This window comes from Camellia sinensis, chromosome 10 (genome assembly GCF_055761805.1).
Source record: "Camellia sinensis isolate YWXY chromosome 10, ASM5576180v1, whole genome shotgun sequence".
In the NCBI taxonomy this organism is placed as follows: domain Eukaryota; kingdom Viridiplantae; phylum Streptophyta; class Magnoliopsida; order Ericales; family Theaceae; genus Camellia; species Camellia sinensis.
Genome location: NC_138970.1, coordinates 44,928,870 through 44,942,716, shown reverse-complemented (window position 1 = coordinate 44,942,716; position 13,847 = coordinate 44,928,870). Strand labels below are relative to the sequence as shown.

The window sequence follows — 13,847 nt, the reverse complement described above, 5'->3', positions numbered from 1 at the left end:
ATTCATGTTCTGCCTACTACTAACCATCACATGAAAAAATCTGGTGTTTCTATCCCCTTTTAAGTTCCACTCCAATCTTGACTTTTGCAGCCATGACCATTCCAACATTCTACTGAGCCTCCACAGTTCACTGCTTATCTCTCTTTTTAGCTTTAGCTCTGCTTCCTCCAAAGGTCTATCTTCAGCCAATAAATCTGAAGAGTGCAATTAGCTTTCAGTTTCTTTAATTTTCTCTGAGACATTGCCAAACACTTCTTTGCCCCATTGCTTTAATGCTAACTTCAAAGCATGTAATTTCCTTTGCAGTATTACACCTGCACTTCCATTTATCTGTAACGCTATCCAAACTCTCTCCAAGAATGATGGAAATCTGGGATGCAACAACCAAGCATTATAAAACTTAAAGGGTTTGGGTCCCCAGTCCCTTACATCCTCCAATAAAAGTAGAGGGCAATGATCAGAAATGTGTCTAGGTAAACCCCACAATTTGAACTTGAATCTTTCAATCCATTCAGGGCTTAGAAGAAATCTATCAATTTTGCTCCATTTATTGCCATCAATTGCATTACACCAGGTATATTTCCTACCGAGCATTTGTAACTCAGTCAACTCACACCTATCTATAAAGTCATTGAAGTCTTTCATACCTCTTTCCCTTCTTGAACAACCCACTCTTTCATCCACTAATCTTATTTTATTGAAGGCTCCACCTATGCACCAAGGTTTAGTGAAACTTTCTTTCAAATTTACTAGGGTCTCCTATAATCTGCTTCTCCTTACAGGATCATTAGGAGCTTACACATTAATAATAACACAGTCAAAAGAGTTGAGGACTGTACCTGCAAGCATAATGAAATGCCTATTGCTGCAACACTCTGATAGATGAAACACCTCAGGATCCCATATGCATAGCAGCCCCCTAGCCCTACCCTCAGCATTAACAACCATGAAGTCCATTTTATCTCTAGGCCACAGTCTTTTAACATCCACACTTGAAAAACTTGCCTTTTTGGTTTCTTGAAATAATGCCAAATCTATTTTCCTATCCACCAAGATCTTCCTAATTTTTCTCATCTTCTCAAACCTACCAATCCCTCTGATATTCCAACTTAGCCACTTCATAACAGCAGATTTGTACTCTTCCATATCACCTAGTAGGGGCTAATTAAATTGCCCCTTCAATCCCCTCTTCAATCCTTTCTTTATCCACCTCCTCCATCTGAACAAGATTTTGAATCATTGCCTCATCTTGGCCCTGGCAGTCAACCCCCAAACTTTTGCCCAATAGAAGTGTCAGTTGAGCTTCATGTAGTTTTCCTTCAATGCAACTGTGCTGAGATTTATTTGATACAGACTTCAATATTGCAGCAGCTGTCGACCTAACAACACCCCTTTGTGATTTCCTTTACTTGATCTAGCCCCTCCGTGCCCAAGCCTTCTTGCAAACCCAGAAAATCCACATACTGACTTGGAGTTTCTAACACCCACTTTTCTTTTCCCTTTACTATTTCTTGTCTTCATCTTGTTAGACACAAATTTACAGATAGATACACTAATATTGCTACACTCACTAGTCTTAGAACCCAACAAAATAGGCCCATGCTCAGCCCATACATTGGGCTAGCGTATACCAGAGTCATACTATTGAATTGTACCTGGCCCAATGGCCATATTAGTGCACTGCTTCTGGCCCAAAAGAACCTCCAAGTTAATACGTGGTCTGGCCCTCGAAGACCTACTCAAACTTCTCACAGAACCTGGTATATGAGTTTGACCACCTACTTTTAGTGTCTCATTACTACACCCCTGCTATAATCTTCCTTTTCCTTTCATCATTATCTCTGCTTCACGTGTGCCCTCTTCAATTGCTTTCCCAATGTCAGCTGCATTGTTATTTTTGGCAGCTTCATTTGATTTCCCCATGAAGTCTGCTGTTTCTTCAACTATTGAGACCTCCAACCACCGCACCTTCTGCATCCACCTCACCTCCTTCTTTCCCCCTAGTTGGCAAATCCCCTTCAACCAACTCATTGGTAGTTTCCACATCAGCAGCCACCGCATCTGTCAGCTCATCTTTATCTTCTCTAATCTGGGTTCAGCATTGGACTGCACCTCGCCATTGACATTGGAGCTGACAAACTCCTCATCCCCATTAACTAATTTGCATTTGCAGATGGCTTTTACCTCCTTCACAATCTGCTCTTCACACACTCTTATAGGATATGCTCTTCCCTTGCATTCCAGAGTTAAATTTATATTTATTGGCTCTATGAGGCTAGTGGCAATCTTAAACTTTCTGCACCTAAAAGATGTTGCTTCACATGTATCTCCATCAAAATGGACCACCTCCCCCCATAATCTTTCAATTTTTCTAAATGTATCTGTGTTCCATAGGTTCAGTGGGATTCCATAGCAGCTCAGCCATACAAACCTTTCTTGGTCTAGATGAAGATTTGATGACCATTCCTTAATAAACACACACCAATCTTGAAACCACATGATAATCTTGCTTCTATTATTCCTCAGTTCCTCCTTTGACTTGAAGGTCAACACCACATCTCGACCTCCCCCCTCCCTCCGTTGATTGGAGTTAGCCACTGGGGTTGGTGGCCCAATGGTGCAGGCATTGCCTTCCTATTGCAGTGAGTCAAGTTCGACTTCTGGGGACACAAAATGCTGGATTTTCTAGTGGCTCTCTTCTGAAACCTTGTGCTATACTTTGATCAAACCTTAGTCCTATTGGGGTGGTGGTGGGTCTCTTCCATTGAGTTAGGTTAAATTAGGCTGGCAAGCAGTTACCCTAGGGCCTGGGTCCACGGATGCCATCACTGTAAGAATTTACACAATTGCCGACCACTTTTGCTGACCAAAAAAATTTTGGTCGCAAAAAAATGACATTTGCCAACCAAATTAAAATTTCATAGCTGAAAATATTTTCTATTACCGACCAAATTTTTTTTGTTGCAAATAAGTAATTTTTTGCGACCAAATTACAATTTTTGTCGCCAAAAATCTGGGCGGGAGAATAAAATCTGGGGGGGAGCTGTATGATCTTTCAGCGACCAATATAATTTGGTCGCTGATACCAAAACGACGTCGTTTTGGTATATAAAATCGCATACAAACATTAGTCGACCAACAGGTTGGTAGGGGATAATTTACTAATTCAAACACATATAAATCATAAATACGCGCCTCTTTCACACACCTCAGTCGAATTCGATCAAAGCTCAGTTGCGCTAATCACCTCACCTTACCATCGACCTTGCCATCGTCGCCTCTCCACCGTCTGTGCCTCCGTCCGTCTTCACCATTTCTGTTTCGTCTTCTCCATTTCTGATTCATCTAGGTATTTTTTTCAACTTATAATAGTTTCTGTGTTTATATCTCTGTGTCTCACTTTTTCTCTTTGATTTCTCATACTCGTCTTGTTCTACAATGTCTCACCCACCAGGGCCCTCACCATTGCGATTTTTCGGATCATCTTCAACTCTCCCTAAAAACAATTTCAGGTATAAATCCTTTGTATCACTCTCATAGACTCAGTCTCTGCCTGTGTCTCCTTCTCACTGTCAATGTTTGTGTTGATGTTTGCTACTGGGATATGTCGATTATAAGATTTCGTTCTGTTGTTTATGAAGTCCCCCAATTTGCGATGTTCTTGTAGTGTTTTATTTGTCCTCTTTCTTTAAGTATCCCTTTTTATATTGGGAAATATACTTAATGAGAATAAAAAATTTTTGGGTGCCTGTGTCTCCCTCTCACTGTCAATGTTTGTGTTGATGATTGCTGGGCTGTAGTATTTCATGGCAGCTCTGTTCTGCTTTGGATTCTCTGCCTGAAGGGCTGGTTGTCTTCTCTTCCTGTTCTGTTTTGGTGCTTGGAAGGGCTGTTGTAGTGCCTCATCTGGTTTTTAGTCATGGTAGTGATTTAAACCAATCTCTTGTATGGGCAGAATTTTAGGGTTTTAGATTGGAGTTTAGTCGAGTTTCTGGGAAAATTGTTTTGTTTTATTTAAATTTGGATGGATTTTCGATGATGTGAAAATTGCCTTCTTAACTTGCATATGTTGGGAAATGCAGAATGCAGGGCAACTTAGGATTCACTTAGGGGGTATATTGTGGAAAAAATCAGGAGGTGGGAAAGCGGTGGAAGTTGACAAGGCTGATGTTGTGGGCCTAACCTGGATGAAGGTACCCTGGTCTAATCAACTAGGGGTTAGAATTAAGGACGGTCTGTACTACAAATTCACTGGCTTCCGTGACCAGGTAATTTCTTTATCTGGGATTGTTTTCTTTTCTGCATTTGATTTATATTGTGGTAATGTAGTTCCTTAATTAAGTCTGTTGAGTGTCATACTGAAGGGATATTATTATTTCTGTGTACACATTAGGAACTTTTAATTTTATTTATGACAAAGTTGAGTACTTCTGGTTGGGTAACTTAATAGTTTCATCATTATCCAGAAGGTTAAGCCTATTATGGAACCTGTCATATGCTTATTGTGTATATGTTTAATATACAAGCTTGTTGTTGTTTGGTTATGTCCCGGACTGATGTGTTTGTCAACCTTATTAGACATGATGTTGACTATGTGTTTTAATTTATAATTTTCCCAACATTTTTTTTCCCGCACTCTCACGTGTGGTTGGGTTACTGCAAAAGAATAAGGAGCCTTTGCCCAGTAGGGTATTTTTGGTTCTTTTGAACTTTTGTACTATTGAACTCCTTGCTCATATGGTATTTCAAGTTGCGTAGTGGCTTATAATCCCACCTCCGCTGTGGTTCTTAAATTGCCTCTTTTTATGATTCCAGTAATATACTAACTTTAACCTAGAAGTTTGCTTCTTCATGGTTTACATTTTTTAACTTCAGCCATTGGAGTTCTATTTGTCATATCTCCATGTAAATATTGTAAACCTTCCCATCATTGGGTCCTTGTAATAGTTATACAATTTCCCTTTCTTAAACTTGTTGATAATTCTTATGTTGTTCATCAGTACCTGCCTTGCAGGATGTGGCTATATACATTTTACCTTTCTTAAACTTGATAATAATTCTTATGTTGTGCATCCATACCTGACTTTCAGGATGTGGCTACTGTAACCAGTTTTCTTCAGAGCAGTTGTGGAATTGCACCCGAAAAGAAGCAGCTTTCTGTCAGTGAAAAAAACTGGGGTGAAGTTGATTTAAATGGTGAGTGGATTTTGTTGGCATGTAGTGTTGTTATGTCATTTCTGTATTTATTCCTTTTTTGCCTTAGAAGCAATTTATTGAAAGTAAATTTGTTTTGGTTTTGTTTGGAACTCCTAAACTAAGAAGGAAGAAATTATGAGGCATTACATTTTAAATGGTTTGGTCTTTTGGAAAACCAGGTGTAGAAGAAAATGTGAAGGAAAGAAAAGAATTTTTTTTTTCTTCATAAATGGTTCTTTTATTTTATTTTTCATACCTTTTCATTTTCCCTAGTTGGTTCGAAGCTCCAAATAAAGCCTTAGTAACTTTCCCCATCAATTTTGCAAATTATAGCCTCTTTCATTGGTAATATGTAGTTATCATCTTATGTTTGCTCTTTCTTTTTGTATCATAAATAAGAGAATGGACTTGTGCCACCCTATTTCATCATTGGCTTTTGGATGATGAATTAGTTTATATATCTTTTTTCTCATTCAAGCCATTACTTTGGAGTTTGCGTGCGTGGAGGGGCTTGAGACGATTTACCATTTTACTTGTATACATTACTTCCTTCACATATATCCTGTTGTTTTTTTAAAACAACTCACAAGTTTTTATTTATTTTCATTTTTAAATTTGTAGGGAATATGCTGACTTTTCTAGTTGGTTCAAAGCAAGCATTTGAGGTATCTTTAGCAGATGTCTCCCAAACACAACTTCAAGGAAAAAATGATGTCATTTTAGAGTTCCATGTGGATGACACAACTGGTGCTAATGAGGTTGATTTGAGTTCATACTGAGTTTTCTGAATCATGCTGTTTTTGTACATCTGATGCTTTCTAGGTTGAGTTTATTGGAGCAATTTCATTATCATGATGCTTTGGTGTTATGGTTGCAGAAAGATTCATTGATGGAGATAAGTTTTCACATTCCTAATTCCAACACTCAGTTTGTTGGTGATGAAAATCGTCCCTCTGCTCAGGTAAGTTTTTTTTTTTCTTTTGGTTTCCTGGGTTTGCTTTGAATTACGGGTAGAAATCGAACAATTGTTTACTTATATTTTTTTTCTTTTATGTTAGGTCTTTCGTGACAAAATCATGTCAATGGCGGATGTTGGTGCAGGCGGTGAAGAGTCTGTTGTTACGTTTGAAGGAATTGCGATTCTTACTCCAAGGTGAGTACTGTGCTTCTATCTGGTATCTTTTGTAGTTCCGTGGTATTTATGTGTCTTTTATATTATGTTGGTTTTTCTTTGTGTAGGGGTCGATACAATGTTGACCTTCATCTTTCATTTTTGAGGCTCCAAGGGCAAGCTAATGATTTTAAAATTCAGTACAGCAGTGTTGTTTGCCTTTTTCTACTGCCTAAGGTTATTTATTATTTATAGTTTAGAAGTTTTTTTTTTTTTTGATCCAGAAGTTCATTTTCTTTGCTTAATGTTAGAAAAATTAACATGCAAATTGTCAATTGATCAATATTGACTAGTTGTGTTTTTTGGAAGATGCAACAATATTGAACTTAACTCACATATATTGTCATGTGTTTCTGCAGTCTAACCAACCACATACCTTTGTTGTTGTTACTCTCGATCCACCTATCCGTAAAGGCCAAACTTTGTACCCACATATTGTCTTGCAGGTATTGTTGGTTGTGTTTCATTAAGGTCACCATTTAAGCTTTCTTAGAGATCATGTGTCCATGTGATGATTTATATTGTACCCTACCATCTTTATGCAGTTTGAAACAGACTATGTGGTTGAAAGCACCCTGTCAATGAATGAAGATCTTTTGAATAGCAAATACACAAGCATTGATACAAGCATTGAAAGCACCCTGTCTTTGGAATCTCTCTCCCAGGTAAATAAACAACAAGCATTGAGTATACACAACTCTGAAGATAACAACATGGGTGTGTTCCATGGAGACTTGGATAGATCAGCAGGAGTACAAGTTGCTAGTAGTGCTACTACATCAAAGACAAGATGAAATGACCTTAATGACAATGACTATGATGCAGCAGAAGGATCCAGTGGAAGTCCTGGAATTGATGATCAAGAGGACCTCCTCCACCTCAACAGCAAAAGGCTTAGGTAAGTATCTCTTATAACTCAGTTACAGTTTACTCCAAATAAAAATGTCATCAACTCACACTCCCACTGCAAATTAGAAAATAAAATTAGAATAGACATAACCCATTTCAAATGAGTCAAAATTGGTCTAATTTCAAATGTACTGTCTAATTTGTTTACACAATAGTAGTAAACTATACTTGTGGGTTTCTAAAATATGTGCACTCCGTATCACCTTTTTCTTCAGTTTTTAGTTTTATCTCTTTGGTCCCTAAGCATATAATATATATGATGAAGATGAAGCATGGTCTTATAGTGTTTAGCAGTGAAACTAATAAAATTGAAATTTGGGACCAAAATGACACATAATGCATACTTTAGGGAAAATTTGTGTATTTTATAATTATTCGGTTAATTATCTAGAGGACCGTTTGAAATTAGACCAATTTGACTTGGATTGAAAATTTTATAAATGAAATTGGCAAAATTGAAGTTTGAAGGATTAAAGTAACATGGTAAACATACTTTAAGGACTACAACATATATTTGTCCTTTATATTTATCTCATTGTAATTGAGAATTTCCCATTTCTCAACCAACAATTTTTCTTCAATGCTAAACTTTAGTTTATGTTTGGATTACATTGCTAGGAATAAAATCACGTGTCGATATTATTCAAGTGTTTTGTTTGACTAGGAATTCTCTACGAGAAGATTATGCAATTTTAATTATTATGGCCCCATTTATTTATTTTACTCTTATTGAGGTTATGAGTTCGAACTTGAAGGCAACCACTTTATACAATTATTCCAAAAAGTAAATGTAGTTCTTTACCTAATTACGCATTGCTTATATATATATATATATATATGGGTAAATTACACTGACACCCCTTGACATTTATGTTTAATACATATTTGCCCCTAACATTTGAAATCTGACATTTGCTACCCCTGAGAATTTCTGAAATTCTGAAAACCTCTTTAGCATTTCTGGTTTCAGCATTATTTAACTACCCTAATATGAAAATTGTTTGAAAATGATCTCTTCTGTGAAGATAAATGATGTTGTAATTAACACAAAAGACTTTTCCTTAATGCTTATGAGATTTCTATTACTTAATTTTTCATTTGTGAGTGGTTAAGACATTATTCCTTGTCTGGTGAATGCTATTTTTAGATCTTTATTTAATTTTGTTGGAGTGTAGAATCAAGGCTGGAGGGATTCTACTACTCTTGATATATAGCCGTGTTAGTGTCATCCTCTATAGCAATCTATGAGTTATGATACCTTTGGAATTACAATATAACAACTTTTTGTCCACAGGTTGTAAAAATTGTGCCAATGTAGCCCCAGATGTATTTGGCATTGAGGAAGATTTGGAAGAGCCAGAGCATATAGTCAGTGTGGGAAACCTGAATTAGTTCAACAAGGAATAGATAGTTCGTAAGTTCCTGATCAATGGTTATGGCTGTGATGCACTAATTATGGTTTGCTCAGGCGTACTGTAAGAAAGTGAAAAAGTTGCAGGCATTTTACTTCAATCATCGAGTATTAAGTTTATCTAGTATGGCAAAAAATGAATCAAACCCTTTTTGCACTATTGTATAGCTCTTAAGTTGTTACTTTTATTTGTCATTTAGTGACAGATTAGAGACACAAAACATTGTTATTTTAACAAGACGTCATTTTTGAAGATTTTTTATTTTTTATTTTTTGCGTTCAAGGAATGAATCTGATATTTCTATCTTACTTTTTTCTCTGTATTTTGCCAATTATCTTTAGGTAATATACTTATTTTTCTTTTTCACATTTCCCTTAACATTCAAACACCCTTTAACAAATAGACCAAAGAATCTTGGAGAGTTGGTGCCTATCTTTTTTTGAGTTTGCTCTTCATGATTTACAATTGTTGTGTAATTGTTCTATAGAATTTACATTAACTTGTAAGAATGATCAACTTCCCTGGCATTTATAGTACATATATTAGCTGAATTAAGGTAAGGGAAAACCCAGTGATCTTTGTCGTTTAACACGTTATGTGAATATTTTAATGGATGGTGTCACTTTTGGACAACCCTAACTAAGTTTCGAACTAATGTGAAGTAGTTGCTAGATGAACCTACCTGGACTTTGGTTTTGGCAAGACCTCTTGATATTTTAGCTCCTGAAACCTAGTACATTAGCTGGTTTATGGTTTCTTGATGAGATATGAATAATCAGTAATCATAGAATTTTTGTCACATGTTAAAAAGTTAGTGCAGTGGACGTCTTTAGATAGTTAGATAGTTACTTCTTTTTCATTTCAGCCCAGTTGATTGCATCCATTGGACTTCTGCTGCACAACTATCTTTGCTTGAAGACGAAATGCGGAGGGTAGAAAGAGTAAATGTGAGGCACACGCTTAAAGTTTCATTGCTTCGCAGTTTATTTTCCAATAATTTGTGTATCTGATATCACTATGTTGAATCTGTTTATAGTTAACAGAATTTGTGACTTTTTGGCTTGCTGTTGTCTATTTTCAAGTTTAAATATTATCTTTATTGCAGATCCAAGGGATTTAACATCATTTTCAAAACGGGTTTAGGCCCAAAAATCACCCCAAAAATCTGAATATCTGGGCATGACTTGCCTTTTAGACATGATGTTACTTGGGTTTCACTGGTTTCTTAACATAGAATTCATAATTTCTTTTATGAGTTACATCTTTTGAATGATATTAGAGACTAGTTTTTCTTGCTTGATATTCTACTGTAGAGATGAATTCATCAGGACACCTTGAAGAGACCAAATAATCTTTCAAAACTTATCTTCTAATGCAACGCCCTCAAAAATATACCCACTATATATATCAATGACATGCATTATTTAAAGAAAACACTTCAATAATTCATTATAATATTCATCAGAGTCTTACTAAACAAAAACATTACATGTAACATCAAATTAAATGCCCTAACGGCTTACATCTTTCCAAGCCATCACTTGGACACCAAAAATATGAGTTCTAACTCAAATATAAATAAAGCCCTAGGCTTGAGTGTTTATATGTACTAACAATGAAAAAAAAAACAAATAACTAGAAATAGTCTTCAAAGTCCAAGTCCTTCCAAGCTAAGTCCTTGGAGGTAGCTTATCACTTGAACCTGAAAATGATGTTCCCATAAAGGGTGAGCCACAGCCCAGTAGAAATATACTAAACCACATATAAGCAATGAATAAAGCAATAGCATTCAACAGATGGTTAACCAAGATAATCAATTACTTCATTTTACAGTCTCATGACACTATTGTCTAAGACACGTTTTACTTTCCAATTTTATCAACATGGCTCAGAACCTGGCCAAACTTACAACAGTGAATTATATATATCATATTCACATCCTTCCAATATCAACAAACAAATGAGACTCAAGCTCAAATCAAAACACTTCATACTTCCAGATTGATACACATTTTAGTGCTGTATCAATAAAACACTTCTATATAAATAAGCACACATAAAAGTGATGCTAATGGAGTCCATCCCCTATCTCCTCCCAAACAAAATCCGGTTTAGAGGTCCATCTCCTATCTTCCCCTAAACCGTGGAGTACATCCCCTATCTCCTCCCACACAAAACAATGTATGCAAATGCAATGCTCAATCAATACACGTATTTTCTGTATCAATGCAGTAATCAAAATTAATGACTTAACAAATGTGATTAGTTTCAGTTATTCCTAATCCACATGCAATGTCTACAACAATCACGACTATCCTCCACCGATAGCCCAAAACAGTTATTTCTAGACTGGAAATAAATATATCAACAATTCAATGGGCGAGTGATTTACATTATCCAACTACACCATTTAGGCAATAAATTTCCCAATTTCATGAATTTAACCAAATTCCCCAATTCCCTTAAATTAATTATACAAATTAATTAATTTAAACAACTAGGGTTTTTCCTAAAATTATCAAAGTAACCCCAACTTATCAAAATACCAAAACTTAGAACAAAACTTATAAAATGGAGTAGGAAATCCCTACCTCGAAGAAAACAACCCAAATGGAGAAGACAGAGATGAATACCCAAATACCAATGTGCTCCAAATCGCCAAATGTTCAGATTAAATGAAGGCCCTCGACTCCCTCTATCTTTTTAATAAAGCAACTAGGGTAGAAACACACTCTAAATAGATCAAACCTAAGAGAGAAGGTGAGTAGGGAGAGAGAGAAGTCGGACCTTAGGGTTTGGAATCTAAAAAGATGATAAAAACTGATTAAAACCCGTTGCTGTCTAATTAAACTGGACAGGCTCGCTCGAGCGAAGACTTGGTCGCTCGAGCGACCAGACACAAGAAATACTCGCTCGAGCAAAGAAAAGCTCGCTCGAGCCAAGAATGCAAAGCTACAGGTCCAAACCAGACGCAAACTCTCGCTCGAGCGACCAGACCCGGCTCGAGCGAAGAATCAAAAACAACAGCTCGCTCGAGCGACCAACTCCTCGCTCGAGCGAAGATCCAAAATTCTAGACAGCAACACTTGATTTCTAAACCCAACCAACCTAAAACAAACCTGCCCAACACATCCTAACTCCAAATGAGAAAATAAGGGACAACAACAACAATTATACAATGACAGAATCTACGGAACCTAAGTCCGGATACTATAATCAAATGGGAAAAGACCGGGGTCGCTATAACCTCCCCCCCTTAAAAGAATTTCGTCCCTGAAATTAAGCACAAGTTTTTTTTTTGAAAGTAGGTTTTTTTTTTTTGTCAATTCCAAAAGATATTATATAACAATAATAAACAACTTGACCCAATATTGGTCACTTCATCTCTTTATTAAGAGGCATCTCACAATATATAAAACAACATATATTTCAACCTGCATCACCATTATGCATTATTCCTTTCAATGTTAGCAATTCCCATATCATATTCAATTGCAAGATATATACAACACATTCAACAATGTAATCAACATCTGCAATGCTACACTAAACTTCTATGATACACCCATTTACCAAAACATACTCAATGTTTTACAACTTAAGACATATATAAAGCTCTTAAGTTCAACAATATTACAAAATCTAAATACATGATTACAAATCAATAAACATGTCCGGGTATTTCTGGCGAACTTCCAATTCACGTTCCCAAGTGGCTTCCTCCACTCCGTGATGTTTTCACAAAACTTTGACCAAAGGGATGGTTTTGCCTTGCAAAACTTGATCCCGCCTATCTAAGACCCGAACCGGTCTCTCCTCATACGAAACATCCTCATCAACCACTAAATCGGTCCAATCCAACACATGTGATGGATCCGGCTCATACTTTCGAAGCATACTCACATGAAACACGTCATGTACTCCGGACAACTGCGGTGGCAAAGCTAGACGATAGGTAGCCTCGCCAATCCTCTCAAGGATCTCAAAAGGACCAATGAACCGAGGGGACAACTTCCCGCTCTTCCCAAATCTCATCAAACCCCGTCTAGGTGATATCCTCAGAAAGACATGATCACCCACCTCAAACACCAAAGGTCTCCTCCTACGGTCGGCATAAGATTTTTGACGACTCTGTGCTGTAACAAGTCTCTTACGGATAAGCTTAACTTTCTCCGTCGTTTCCCTCACCAACTCCGGACCCAACAGAGGTGCATCACCCACATCGGCCCAACAAACAGGAGATCTACACGGTCGGCCATACAAGGCCTCAAACGGTGCCATACCGATACTAGACTGGAAACTGTTGTTGTAGGCAAACTCCACCAACGGCAAGTGCCTCTCCCATGACCCACTAAAGTCTAGAACACAACCCCGAAGCATATCCTCAAGGATCTGAATAGTACGCTCGGACTGCCCGTCAGTCTGAGGATGATAAGCCGTGCTAAAGGTCAACTTAGTGCCTAAGGCACTCTGCAAACTCTGCCACAACCTGGCAGTAAAACGAGGATCTCTATCTGAGACGATCGTCACTGGAACCCCGTGTAACCTCACTATGTCCCGAATGTACAAGTCGGCAAGATGATCTACCGAATCTCTCACGCGCATAGGAATGAAGTGCGCCGACTTAGTCAACCGGTCTACAACCACCCAAATAGCATCACTACCCCGCTGAGTCCTCGGAAGACCCACAACGAAGTCCATAGTGACGTGTTCCCACTTCCACTCGGCAATAGGCAAGGGTTGCAACAAACCCGCTGGCCTCTGATGTTCGGCCTTTACTTGCTGACAAGTAAGGCACTTAGATACGAAAGCTACCACATCTCTCTTCATACCCCGCCACCAGAACTGGCGACCCAAATCCCGATACATCTTAGTGCCTCCCGGATGCACCGCAAGGCGTGAATGATGAAAATATCGGAGTACCTCCTCTCGACAAGACTCCGGCACAAACAGACGGTCTCGGTATCTCACACTGAGGTCGGGATACACTGCCAAACCCTTCTCAACCTTCCCACCAGAAATCTTCTCACGGAGGGTTTCTACCTCAAGGTCACCCCTCTGAGCCTCTAACACTCGAGTCACAAGTGTAGGCTGTACAACAATAGAAAACAATGCCGCAGCCTCTACGGATTCGCCCAGAAGTAAGTCAAACTCCCCAA

General features: G+C 37.8%; 1 protein-coding gene across 1 annotated transcript; it reads left to right on the top strand.

Annotated features, from left to right (window-relative positions):
* The first annotated feature begins 3,438 nt into the window (after window positions 1–3,438).
* Window positions 3,439–9,808, top strand: LOC145800341 (FACT complex subunit SSRP1-like). Its single transcript, XM_082890000.1, has 14 exons — window positions 3,439–3,512; window positions 3,801–3,945; window positions 4,083–4,268; window positions 5,091–5,196; window positions 5,818–5,954; window positions 6,074–6,157; window positions 6,255–6,349; window positions 6,436–6,544; window positions 6,727–6,813; window positions 6,913–7,032; window positions 7,193–7,265; window positions 8,571–8,644; window positions 8,745–8,795; window positions 9,794–9,808. The coding sequence occupies exons 1-14, from the start codon at window positions 3,439–3,441 to the stop codon at window positions 9,806–9,808; spliced, it is 1,356 nt and encodes a 451-aa protein (XP_082746126.1).
* Window positions 9,809–13,847: the final 4,039 nt, after the last annotated feature.